Source organism: Pseudonaja textilis, chromosome Z, assembly GCF_049901715.1.
Source record: "Pseudonaja textilis isolate UNSWEBS1 chromosome Z, rPseTex1.2, whole genome shotgun sequence".
NCBI lineage: Eukaryota > Metazoa > Chordata > Lepidosauria > Squamata > Elapidae > Pseudonaja > Pseudonaja textilis.
The window spans coordinates 133,114,192-133,127,876 of record NC_142008.1 but is presented as its reverse complement, the minus strand read 5'-3'; the positions used below and the strand labels follow the sequence as shown (position 1 = coordinate 133,127,876).

The window sequence follows — 13,685 nt, the reverse complement described above, 5'->3', positions numbered from 1 at the left end:
CATCTAGAGTACTGCATCCAGTTTTGGTCACCACATTAAAAAAAAGATGTTGAGACTCTAGAAAAAGTATAGAGAAAAGCAACCAGGATGATTAGGGGACTGGAGGCTAAAACATACAATGAACGGTTGCAAGAACTGGGCTTGGCTAGTCTGGTGAAGAGAAGGACCAGGGGAGACATGATAACAGTCTTCCAATATTTGAGGGACTGCCACAGGGAGGAAGGAGTCAAGCTATTTTCTAAAGCACCTTGTTGAGGTAATTCCCCGTTAGGAGAATGAGCGCATACAGGGAGACGTATAGAGAGTAGTGTTTGAATAATACACACACAGCACACAGATACACTGTACAGAAAATGTAGGGTTTTACTTCCAGAAACGTTAAGCAAAGTTCAAAATAGGCAGTCCAAAGTCATTCACAGGTAAGATCAGTCAGTTTTTAGTCCAGGGATAATCCAAATATCAAAGTCCAGTGTCAAAAACAGTTCAATATCAGACTTATATCAAATCCAGTGATACCAGTCAATTAGAAGAAATGGAGGGACGGGCAATACTTTCCAACAGAATGAAAAACAGAGACTCACTCAGACACACTCTCTTCTGAGACTAAGATAGCCCAGGTTTCTGGCTCCATCTTATGGCCGTTTGAGAAACCACACTCAATGACAGTTTGTATTTTCTTAAAGATACAGTTTTAAAATGTCTATCCTGGTTTATATATTTCCATCCCAAATAGCTGTTAGGTTACTTACATTCCTAACAGACCTGTAGGCCAGACAAGGAATAATGGATGGAAACTGAATAAGGAGATATTTAACCTGAAAATAAGGAGAAACTTTCTAACAGAACAATGAACCAATGGAACAGCTTGCCCTCGGAAGTTGTGGGAGCATCATTACTTGAGATTTTCAAGAAGAGATTGGCTTGCCATTTGTCAGAAATGGTGTGGGGTCTCCTGCTTGGGCAGGGGGTTGGACTAGATGACCTATAAGGTCCCTTCCAACTCTGGTTCTCTGTTATCTGTTATTTCAACTGCCATGCTGTCTCTGATTTCGGTATCAGATCCAAAAAACAATGGCTACTATAGATTAACATGACTCTTCCATAATCTTTATCAAATGCAATAACCAAATTGTGTAAAATTAAAACAAATCCTTCTTGTTAGCTGTTCTGTATCTTACAGCTCTGCAAACCAAGTCACCATGTCCTAGTTTGACTTTATAGGCAAATGTAAATAGAATATGTCCTGATATTTCAGTGTTGAAGCAGTATTTTCACCTTGCTACACGCCACTTTTGTAACAACTGTGGTGACAGTAATGAAGCAAGGACCGAGACCTTCTGAGCTCCTAAGGGTTATTTTTGGCCCCTCTTTTCTTCCAGTTACTTGTGATTTCTCTCTGTGTCCACTTTAGCATTCTGAGAACAAATATGATCAGGCATTGGGGTTTTGCTATATAATGCTTGATCTGTGCCTCACAATATGCTAATCAGGCATTACAGAAGCTCCTTATGTACTCTAGCTCCTTATTTGCACAGTTTTAGCAGTCTCACAAATTAGACACAACCTAAAAAATAATCCTACGGATGACAGACAGTTTGTGGGATGCTGGTGAAGCAATGAGTCCACCCACCAGTGTTGGTCAGCTGTTTTTAGACAGAGCAAGTCAGCAAGAGAGTGACCTTGAGAGACAGGAGAAAAAGCTGGCATTTAAAAGATGTCTCAGCCCTCAGGAAAGGGGTGGAACATGGGGAAACATTTCAAAAGGGTTCCTCCCTAGTTTGCCAGAGAGAAAAGGGAAAGGGGGAGGGGTGGAGAAATACTCTACAGTCTTGCAAGATTCTGGCAATAATAAAGACAGAGCTAGCACTCTTCTTTGTGTTTCTTCACTAGGCTGCCTTGCAGGAATTACACCAATCTTGCACGCCTGAAAATATTCCTTAGAAATCCTATACAGTAGGTAGGCTAAAATCTAATAACCAGATAAAGTTCAGCTAATCTTCGACTTGCAATCATTTGTTTAGTAACTATTCGGAGTTGCGATAGGGCTGAAAAAAGGCCAATCCTCACACTCTCAATCATTTATTGCACTTATGATTGCCATATCACCCTCGTGGTCACATGATCACAATTGGGATGCTTAGTAACCAGCACGCATATATGACAGTTTCCAGGATCCTGTTCTCCTGTGGTCATGATTTGCAACCTTTTGTGGGGGGATGGCAAAAAAAAAAAAACAATTTAGAAGAATGGATTTGCATTTATGACTCTGGCATTAGTGACCATGGGTGATCGTTAATGATTGTCATAATGGCCATCAAAAACTGGTCTGACTTGACTTATGGCCACAAAGACTTAACGAAAGAAATTCCAGTCCCAATTGTGGTTGTAAGTTGAGGACTACCCATAAATCCAGGAAATGGAAACTCAGAGAGCATGAAGAAGTGCAGTACATGCAGGGAAGAAGGGGAAAACAAGACTTGTTCAGCCATGAAAAGAAAAGTACGAAGTAGCACTTCTCAACTCCCATGAAGGGATATCCCACAGGATGTCAAAACTTGTTCATTTCTTGTCTGGGGTGTCAAAAAAGGGAAGATGGTGGTTGCCTAATGCAATTGAAGCCCAGCCCCTTTGTGTGTGTGTGTGTGTGCGTGTGTGCGTCAGAATTGCGAATACACAGAAAGGAGTAGGGCTTGGGTAGCATTATTGCATCCTCCTCCTCTTTCCTGTTTTGACCAGTCCCTGCAAACAGCCTGATTCCAGCACAGAGCAAGTGCTTGGTGTCCAGTGGAATTTTTCAACTCTGGAATTCTGTGAATCAGAATCCAGTTCAAATCACAGCCATAAGAATTCTTTGCAAAGATGAAGAGAACGCTAACGTGAAGGGGACAATCCAAATTGGTAGGAGATGCATATGAAAAAATCATCATTATGAATGTTGAAAATCCATGCAATACATTTTAAGGAATAAAAACAAGGGTCAAATATACAGTAGAGACGAGTAAAGCAGAAATAGAATTCCATCCACCATTCACTCTGCAAAAAGATCTATAACCTCAGGTGTCTTTATCTGTTTTCAATCTCCATCCTATCTTCTGTAAGATCTCAATACAATGGAAAGTAACCACAAATAACCGCCTTGAGGCCAGCCAGACTCTATGTCCTATGATTTTAGCAATGCAGCCATACAAAGCAATATTCCTTAGCAACAGGTTGGATTTCATTAATATATTTGAACCTCCAAGTAAGTCCAAGAAACACAGTTAGAAAAAAAAAGGAGTGACTGAAAATCAATATTTTGTTTGAAGGTATGCCCACAGGAACAATCAAAAGTAAACTATAAGGGGGCCAAAGGGGAATTGAGGAGACGTTGTCCCCGTGTGCTCTTTGGGAAGTGGGCATCTTTTGACTAAAGAAACCATCATGGTGGCTACTTGGAGAAGAAGAAAGCTGTCAAGGCAGCCATCGTGGTGATGTCTCATTGACTGGAGGCAAGAAATTAGAAATAGGTTTGGTCTATATCCTCAAAATCCAACTCAGACCAGATCTGAGCAATTTTATCTCTGTTTTTCACAATCACATCAGCCTTGAAGATGTTCATCAGACCCTCCCTTCCACAAAGGGGTGGTTCAAGATCTTTGTTCTTAGTTCCAAGGATAATTAAGCAAAGTTAAACCTAACTATGCTTAGTATGTTGTAGTTGATAGGTTTATCATTGGTTCAGCAGGTAATGGCAATAGAGTCTGGAGAAAGACAGTCCTCATTCTTATTTATGAAGGGCAAAAATCAGACCATTTCTTAGCCCCTGGGAGTTTATGGGGGGGGTGAAATTCCCACCTGAAGCATTGTCCCCTCCAGGTATCGTCTTCATGGTGGGATTCATACTCTCAGGATCTAAAAATAATCAGGATTCAAGAAAGAAATTCATTTATTTCTTTGGATTTCGACAATATTTTTTGTGAAATATCTTAGCAAATAGCAAGGTTCTTTTTGCACATTTGCAACACATCTTCATTTATTGGCAAAGAAAAGAGAACTTTCCCAAAAACAATGGGGATGGAAGCCCAGCACCACTGGAGGGTCACTCCTCCAATGAACAAGAGCAGTGAATTAACCTAACCCACCACTTTCTTTCCAACAGGAGTGGCTCTTTTTGCTCTGGGCACATCACGGGAATCGACCACCAGCTGGTCACATGATCAACTTCAGAGGACAAGCAGAGCCCACTGCTAAAGGCCCTTGCAGGTCCTGTTGACCAAGTCTCTTCTCATCTCCTCTCTCTGCAGAAAGGAATACTCACATTTCTAATACTCCCTCCCCTTCCATGTTTCCCTGGGAGCATTTCCTGATCTTTGGCAAAACAATTTTAGCAGTTGCTGTCAAAGGATAACTTTAGAATATTATCATCCAAATCTTATGCTTAACCCCGACAATCACTGCAAGCACTCGCAATTGGAGCAATATCCTTCAGTGTTTATAATTGTTATAATCTGGTGATGAGACAACAGCAGAAGCACAGATGAGCCTCTGGTCAATATTGCAATAGGTGTCTATTCACCCTTCAGTGGTCCCAAGACAGATACTTGCCTATCAATGGTCACCTACTGGCCTAACGTTTATGACTTTCAATCTATATGATATCCATTACTAGAAGTTCTGCCCCAGTTCGAGATCTCCCAGAAATTCAGTCCATCTCAGATGGGGCAAATGGAGGAAAGGAAATATGCTGTTTTGGTGGCTTACCTCTCAAAGGCAACTCCAGCGGGTCACTTGGCACTGACCAGACAAAGGGGCTGCTTTCCCGGTGGTACTGGCAGGTATAACGTTCTGCCTTTTTCAACCTCAAGGAGCTGAGTGGAAAAACCACTTTCTTTTCCCCTGGCTCTGCAGACTTGTAACCTATCTGCTGGCTTGAGCTCATAAGAGCAAATGTTAGACGAGGTTCTCTCCCCTCACACTGTACATCGAAGTATGGATGATATGTATTTAAAATCTGGATGAAAGGCTTGGCCAGGCTGTGATCTAGAAGGGAGAAAGATTCAGTGAAACCTCAGAGATCCTTGTAGACAAATATCTCCTGCTTCATTCAGCCACAAATAACATCCCTCCCTTTTCAGTCTTTTGGCAATAAAAGGATCATCTTCTCCATTCTCAGTACATTTTTTTTCAAATATTTATAAGAAAGCCTATTTGTTTTTTCCACACTCTATTGTTTTAGCCAAGGCCCAAGCACCAAATTTCCCTTATCTTACATTCTGTGTCTTCAAAGTGATATACTAAACAATGTTAGCTGACAGAGAATGGTGTCTATAAAAGCAAAAAGGTATCAAAATGGAGTTATAGGTGCCACGATGTAAGTGCACAAATGGCTGCATTGTGTCATGAAGTCAACAGCATCTGATGCAAAGATTGCTGCATTTAATCAGTTACCGCATTTCTATTTTGCCAACTTCATGCACATGTAGACCCTCTTTTTCCCAACCGAGTGGGTGCCCAAGCAGAGTTATGGATTTGCCGTTTCAAGGACTGAGAAAGAGCCTAATCCATATCAGGGCAAGAAAATGAACCAATTTTAATCACTATGGACGCAGAAGGGAAAATGCATGGATATTTGAATTGAAGCAACTTGGCTTTCCATCCAGGCATTACAAACACCAATTCCCCCCCGGAACCAGTGTTCTCAGTGGTATACAGAGTGCTCCCTCTTCCTTCCCCTTCCCAATAACAACCCTGTGAGATATGTTGGCTGATAGAAACTTTTTTGGGGGTTTAATGGGAAAAGACTTGGAAATTTTTCTTGGAACTTTGATGTTGATGGCAGCAATATTACTTTATGTGTAGAAATGGAAGGACACTTTCACCCCCACAATGGATGAATGGCTTGCGAAAGCTAATGGAGTTAGCAGAGATGGTTAAATTGACTGCTTTGATAAAAGAAAAAAAAAACACTTTTGTTTCTACTTGGAAACTCCTTCTGGACTTTGTGCTCGAGGTGGGGAAAAAAATGAAAATTTGATTTTGAGGTTTACTGATTAGATAGGTTTGTTGTTATAGAAATGGCTAGTTTATACTGTTATGTAGAGGTAAAAAGTTGAGGTTTGATGTTGCTATCTTATTCTACTGCACCAAAAGGAGTCGGAAATTAAATTGCCTTTTCTTTCTTTCCCCCTACTTTCTACACTTTGCTCTTCCTTTTTCCCTCCCCCATTTTTCCTACTTTTTGCTTTTGTATTTTTGTATTTTATATTATAAATGAATAAAAAGTGAAAAAGTGGTGGTGGTGGGGGGGAGGGAGAGCAATTTGCTTAAAATTATCCCATGAGCTTCTCTGACAGGGAAAGGGAATATTTGGCTGATGCAATATTGTGAAACTCTTTGTAGTGCCAGTTGTGTGAAGATCAAACCATGACTGACTAGACATCACCTGTTAGGTTGAGATAGATTATATTACTTAAAGTTGAGCATTCCCATTCATCCAGGCAAAATCTGCAGCTGTAGATGCCTCCCTGTGAATTGCTAAGATGTGGGAAGAAAAATTCAGTCTGATTGAATAATTCAGCCTTCTTAGTTTCTACAGTTTCCCCATGATCACTTAAGCTTTTATATCGGGTGAGATAGAATGTTCCATGAACATCATCCTGGCTTCTGCAGGTGATAGTGACCTTTTCTCCCAAAGCAACCATCCTGTTGAAGTTGGTAGATATCAAAGGTGTGGAAAGAATTTGACCTGGACAAGAAAAGAAAAAAAAATCAGCAAAATAAAATCTGGAAGGCGGAGCATCTGTTTATCCTCAGAAATCGAACAACTAAAGGCAAAATCGAGACTCTGTTTGGAAGCGGTACTCTTCTTTATGAAGAGTGGCTAGTACTTTCTGGAAGAAATGATTTCCCTTAACTAGAGAATATACCTGCCATAATATCTATTTTGTTGCCATACATTACCATTTTTATGCCTTCAGATTTTTGATACAAATTGGGGGCTGCAGTGGCTCATGGGGTAAAACTTATGAGGGCGCTGATGTTGGCAGCTCAGCAGTTTGATTCCCATGAGCGAATAAACTGCAGTGGGACAAGAAAGGAGCCACCCTCCTCGGCTGCCTACTAGCATTCAGGGGTCCTGCGGGTAAAGATAACACCACCCGAAAAAATTCCTTTCATGCAGGCAGCCAGCCACTTCGGTGATCCCTGGCTGACACGTGCTATACACTAAATAAATAAATTTGATACCATTGATGATATACTACAGTAGTGTTCAGCAAATAGATTTATGTGTCTGAGCCTAGCAAGTAAACCAAGGAAGATCTTACTCCATATCACTAACCTCTAGTTTATTCAGTAGTTTATCTTTCACATTTTCTAGTTCTGTCTTGTGTATTTATTACTTACTTCTATTTATTACCAGCTCTATACCTGTGCTTCACTACAAAACTATGTGCTCAGGCTTAGTTTTTGGGGAGGAAAATAAAGGGGTGGAAATTGTGCCTCTGCCTATCTGCATCCATTGGTTTTCATCTGGTTAGCATCCTGTCAGTGTGTGAGAGAATTCAGGGCTGTTTGGAAACTTGCTATGTGACAGCAAGGAGCTGGGAATGGCTTAGGGCCATGATGGCGAACCTATGGCATACGAGTGGTTGCCCAGAAGAACCCCACTGCATATGCCTGCGCATGCTGCCGCCTGACAGTTGATTGTTGGGTATCTGGCACGCATGTGTAAGAGGCGAGGGTGCACAGGAGATGTGCGTGCATGCGAGAGATGCGCAGCGTGCATGTGAGAGATGCGCAGCATGCATGGGGTCTCATGTGCATGTGCAGATATGCACGACACATGCAGGGGATCGTGCGCGCATGCGCAGAGATGCACGGCATGCATGGGGGATCATGGGAGAGCAGCATGCATTGCCTTCTTGGTGCTGGCATGTGAGTGCACGAGAGCGTGTGTGCAATTTTTGGCATGGGAGCCAAAAAAGGTTAGCCACCACTGGCTTAGGTTAACTGTTCTGTACTAAAGCTGTTTGCTGCTTTGAAACTGAAACTGAAACTCCTCTGCTTGTGCTTTACACTTGGGACAGAGTTCTTTTCAGATGTGGAGGGGGAGTAGAACTCCTTAGCATCAGAGTGTGTTAATAATAATATACAAAATACAAATACTCTGATGGTCATTTCAAAAAATCCTTTCCTAGTGAAACCCAAGAGGAACATACATGCCAAATTTTAAGTTTGTAGGCTTTACGGTCTTCTGTCTGTTTTGTGGCTCTTTTTGTGTCTTGATTGGCTGGCAATATTGTGTTCCTTTATTGGAGGCCTTTAGTGCAGCTTGGCTCTGAGTAAATGGATGGCTATCATTTGTTAGAAAGCTAGATTTCATCTGGGTGCCTGGTTGGGGTGTGTTGAGCTGGAGGTATCAGGGGAGGATCTGTTTGTGCCCAGGTGTTTGCCTGGCTAGTGGTGTGGAGATTTTTTTGTTTGTGAGTGCAGGCTTCCAAATGATTGACAGTCTGGTGGAAACATCTCTTCTATTCATGCTTTCAGGTCTTTTTTAAATCTCTATGGCTTCTCTGATGATTCTGTGGCTGGGGTTTTCTATAGTGGCTAGGGTTTTGGTGCCATTGAAGTTGATGCTATGACCTGTGTTCATCCAGGCGGGTACTTATTCTTCTATTCTATAAACACAAAAATGCAGTAAAAAAGCTGGAACATACTTCCTCACTAGTCCAACACATGAAAGCCACAGGTCACATATCCCCCCGATACCTCTAGAATGTCTGGTGGCATAAGGTATTCTCCAACGAGTAGAGGAATGGAGAACTCTTTTTGTGAAATACTTTTGGACTTTCTCAACTGTGTTAATATCAGATATGTAATGGGGGTTCCAGACTGATGAGCTGTATTCGAGTATTGGTCTAGCAAATGTTTTGTATGCTTTGGTTAGTAGTGTGATATTACCAGAGAAAAAGCTATGTAGGATTAGGTTAACAACTCTTAATGCCTTTTTGGCTATGTAGTTACAGTGGGCTCTAGCATTTAGATCATTAGAGATGAGTACTCCAAGGTCCTTGACAGAGTTTGGATCATCAACAAGGTCTTGACTATTCAGCCTGTATTTTATTTTCTGATTTTGTTTTCTCTCTCTCTATAATAGAGACATTTCTAATAATGGTGAGTCAAACATTTCAAATCTGAAGTCTGCTTAGTTCAAAACAGACCGATCTGCCTTTAGAGTGTGCTATTTTGAACTTGAAATCAGGCACTTGGCTTTGAAATGTTTTGCACACTTGTCATTTACTCTCCTTGAAAAAAATATCTTGGAAAGTGAACAACCTCAGGACAGTTTTCTATATGAATATTTTCTTCATGCTTAGCCTCAGAATTGGGGTCCCCTGAACAAAGTTAAAAGGTGAGATAAATACCTGAAAGGATGAGGAACTTCATGCAAAACCCAGAAACAGAGCATGAAACATTTTAAATTTAGGAGATAAAGGAATAGGAAAAAATACTACTAAATCACCTTTATACCTAGATAATTCAATATTTCATTCTGTATATTTCTGTTCCTACAAACCTGCACAGTTTTCACACACTCAAACCAGTTTCCAACTGAGATTGAAAATTATAAGAATAATTAAAAAGCAATATTATTTCTTCACACACAGGTGGGATTACATAGTTATACTGGAATTTTCCCTCCATGTTTCCCTCTAGGACACAATTAAAGTGCTCTGTAGAGTCTGAAATTGGCAAAACTTCCCTTGGTTTGGAGTGCTAACATATGATCACAAATACTTATTCATTGAGCAAAGGAACTGTATGCAAAGCACATAAAAAGCAGATTAATGCAATAAGCCAACCCAATAAAGGTAGGAGATAAGGAAAAAGGAATTTAAATTAGGTTTACCACTATATGATTCACTATAACACTGTCTCTTTTTGTTCTTACAAACCACTATCTTTGCTTTCACTAAATCATTTTATAAGGATATTTGTTCTATAAATGTACCACTTTTCACTTATTCAGGATCTAATCAACTCCATCTCACCACCATTCATTCTGTTTCTTCCCTTCCTCTCAATGGAACATTTTTGCTTATCCCTTTTTTCTTTCTTTTGTGATTTCATCCTCATTCCTTATCAGTTTTATGGTAAAGCCTCAATGTGCTTCATACTGTGTGCAATGGGATCATTGTAACAGATAGAATTAGGACTTATTTGTTGTTGCCCTCTCCAACATAAAAAATGGGCTATTTTGACTTCTTTTGACATTCATTCTTCAGAACAAGCCATATACTTAGTTTCTCCCAGGACTTATACCTCAAAAATGTTCTCCATCCATTTTCCATCTTTAGGAAATTGTTGTGAATGAAAAAGATGGAGTAGAATTCTGAAGAACAAAATTACACTTTTTCAAAGAACAGTAGTTCAGTTTCAGATTACAAAGGAAAAGGAACAGAGCACAATAGAATGGAAAATATTTTATAGGTATTTTGAATTTTGGGGTGAGAAAGTTTAGGAGTCTAGTTCACTGTTAGGATCTTGTGAGCATATAGGGAAAACTGGTTAAGTTTAATCGTGTAAGTGAGCCGTTTTATCATTAAAATACCTAATGTTTCACAGAGGCAGCAGAGATGCTGGAAATAAGCATGGTTTCTTGTCAGCAAGTGAAAAAACATTGTTAGTGTTAAGGTGCCAGTTACTTTTTGCAATTATCTTAGTCCAGTGTTTCTTAAACTCTTTTCCCTCAGAGTCTCTTCCCACTTTCAAAAATGTATGAAGGACCCCAAAGAGCTTTTATTTGTATGGGTTTATTGATATGTCCACATGAAAAATTAAAATTGACACATTTGCTGACAATACCACTTCTCACAATTGTTTGATGGGAATGTTTGATGTATTATATTTCAACATAGGCAAATCATTTTCATTTCATGGACCCTTGAAGGGGTGTTGTGTGATCTCTCTAGGGTCCTAAGACCACATTTTAAGAAACACTGGCTTAATCAATTGCACTGGGCTGAATTTTGCCTGCCTCTAGTCAAGCTCATTGTCCCTTTGTTAACAATGAGCAATACCTATTATTTATTTATTTAGTATATGGCATATCATACATGCATTGGCAAAATATATTTTAATATTAGATTGGTGTTCAAATACTTGTGTCTAGATCATCTAACCATTGAAGTGCAACATCAATCATCGTAAAAAATAATAATAATCAGATACTGGACCAGTAAATGCCCTCAGCTTACTGCCGATCATGATGTGATCTATAGCAGGACTCCCCAACCTCCGAGCTGAGGAATCACTACCAGGCCTTGAACACGCACAAAACCATCCCCTCCCCACCCCCCCACCCCCATTCCTGGCTGGTCCACAAACCAAAAAGGTTGGGGAACTCCGACCTACAGTTTGATGTTGCAGCCCACAATCACATTGGTGGAAGGATACTCTGCCTCATTTATATAGAGGCCGTGTCAGGGGCAAATCCTATTCAGAATTGACCATTCCTGATGTGGTATTTCAAAGCCTGGCAGCTTTTTGTGTGGTCATTTATATCAGCAAGGAAAGGATTATATGGGAGTAGGAGTTGTTTAGAGGAGATCTGAGGGGATTATGTAAAGTGGGGAACTGAACTTGGTCTTGTCATGTTTCCAGGTTCAGGGAAACAAGTCCTGGAAATAAACTCTCTTTCCACTTCAGCTGCAACACTTTTTTTTCCAATATACACATAATTTTCTACTTGGTACAATTTTTTCATCACCACTTGCAGTACTTACCTTGTCAAATACAGCCTGCCTGGTCTTTGGACCATTAATTTTCAGATTAAATACTCTTCGCCTTTATGAGACATTATTTCGAACATTCACTGTAAACCATTCATATTGTTAGCTAACTGCAGGCCATCATTTGCAAACTCAACACAGAGAAAAAATACCACCACAACTTCTTTTGAATAGGTTCTCCATGAATTATGCTGACACAGAAGCAACCTGATGCATACACATCCCCCTAGTTCAGTTTGAGTATCTGATAATCTAATTAAGTAAACTGAGATCCTGAACTGTGACACTGGTGATAAATTATTGCCTATCCCATGGACAGCCAGAGTAACTAGCAGAGAGATGTCAAATGATATAAAACCAGACCCATCACTAGAAACTAAAGTCATAAGGCTACTGTCTGATTTACCTTGACCATGACATGCATGCAAATTCATTGGGGGAGGCAGTGAAAATAGAAATTGTTAGTAGAAGAAGAAGAAGGGGCAGCAAAGAGCACACTGGCTTGTCAAACCTGATACAAAGTTAAACATCCCATAATTAAAAAAGCTGTGCTTGACAGGGTAGCATGGAGAACATTTTTCTATAAAATTGCCAAGAGTTGGACATGACTTAACAGTCAAAAGAACAAGACTGAGATCTATGTATGGACACATGTTTAACTACCCTGTTTCTCCCAACAATACGGCCTCCCCCAATAAGAAGTCCCAGCATGTTTTATAGGCATGAAATGAAATAAGCCCTTCCCACAAATTAAGGCCTATATTAAAACATGCGAAATGGGGGGGAATGGTGGGGGGGCTTGCCATTAGGAAGTACTTTTGTTGCACACCCAGATATGGTGCTGCCTGCATTGACCCCGATGTGAAGTGCCCCACCAACGCCGAGGTCAACATCCAAGCCGTCGCCCCCCGCCTGAAGATGCAAGGGGTGGGGGGAGGAATTAAGTCACCCCCGAAAAGACAGCCTAGCCATTTGGGGGGGGACTCAAAAAAAAAAAAAAGACCTGGCCTTATTATATGAGAAACACGGTAAGTTAAAGTAGCTTGAGCTGATACAACATACTACAGTACAAAAGACAAAAGAAAAAGTAAAAGTAGCTGAACTTCATGTATAGTATATATTCAATCACCAACTTTAATGGGAACAATTAATAATTTTATACCAATTCAATCATTCAGTTATGACCTGCCCAGTGTTGTTCAACAGTGAAATGGGCAACATATAAATTTAATAAATAAATATATTTATAAGAAAGACTGGGAAAGATGTCCCCCCCCACAAGAATCTGAAGAGCAAGGGATTCCTCCCAAATTTTACTACAGAAGAACTTTTGAAATAAATACTTTGAAGACCCTTGTGGTCAACTCCTAGGGTTAAAATATTCATAAGTGAAAGTGCTTGTTGGAGTGCTTACATTATGCCTCTGTCTAAGCTCAAATCTTCAAAGTATAAACAATTATTTCAGATGGTCCATAAGCATCCAGAACCATAAGCATCAACCCCAGAACCTCCCAGCTTTTGGGGAAAAGGGTGCAAAAAACCCTTCCACTATATTGACTCACCTGTAGAGGTCCAACATTGCCTGGCCAACCACCATCCTGGAAAGAAGATCAGGCCATTAGAGCCACAGAAACCAAGAAATAGGAAGCAATAGTGAGTCTACCCCCATCCCCTATCAAACAGCATATACAATTCTCTTTCCCTTCTATGTCGGGTACTAACCAAAGAAGAAGATATTGAGGGATAGCTTCATCTTCAAAGTTCCTTCAGCCATACAGCCAGGATAGTCTTCTCAGCTCTTCTCAGGTGCGGAAAATGGTCCCCACTGAGGATTTGTACTGCCTAACGCATAACAGGGACTAGACTATGTAGATGAAAATGTCTAATCATGACCTGGTGAGATCTCTCTTTGGC

General features: G+C 40.4%; 1 protein-coding gene and 1 long non-coding RNA gene across 3 annotated transcripts in view; one reads left to right on the top strand and one right to left on the bottom strand.

The window, feature by feature from the left end:
- Nucleotides 1-4,747, top strand: part of LOC148124417 (uncharacterized) — a 20,900-nt gene extending 16,153 nt beyond the window's left edge. The window contains exon 4 of the long non-coding RNA XR_015739890.1: nucleotides 4,139-4,747. This is a non-coding gene — a long non-coding RNA (uncharacterized LOC148124417). The remainder of the gene's footprint in view (nucleotides 1-4,138) is intronic.
- The window catches only part of LOC113443625 (osteoclast-associated immunoglobulin-like receptor), a 21,011-nt gene extending 7,326 nt beyond the window's left edge, over nucleotides 1-13,685 (bottom strand). Inside the window, exons 1-5 of one of the 2 annotated variants that reach the window (XM_026711973.2) lie at nucleotides 13,494-13,685; nucleotides 13,334-13,369; nucleotides 6,422-6,724; nucleotides 4,741-5,019; nucleotides 3,835-3,891 (exon numbers count right to left, since the gene is read on the bottom strand). In XM_026711973.2, coding sequence (XP_026567758.1) covers nucleotides 3,835-3,891; nucleotides 4,741-5,019; nucleotides 6,422-6,724; nucleotides 13,334-13,369; nucleotides 13,494-13,545 — 727 coding nt within the window. In that variant the 5' untranslated portion in view covers nucleotides 13,546-13,685. The remainder of the gene's footprint in view (nucleotides 1-3,834; nucleotides 3,892-4,740; nucleotides 5,020-6,421; nucleotides 6,725-13,333; nucleotides 13,370-13,493) is intronic. The other variant, XM_087915249.1, reaches the window with a different exon arrangement.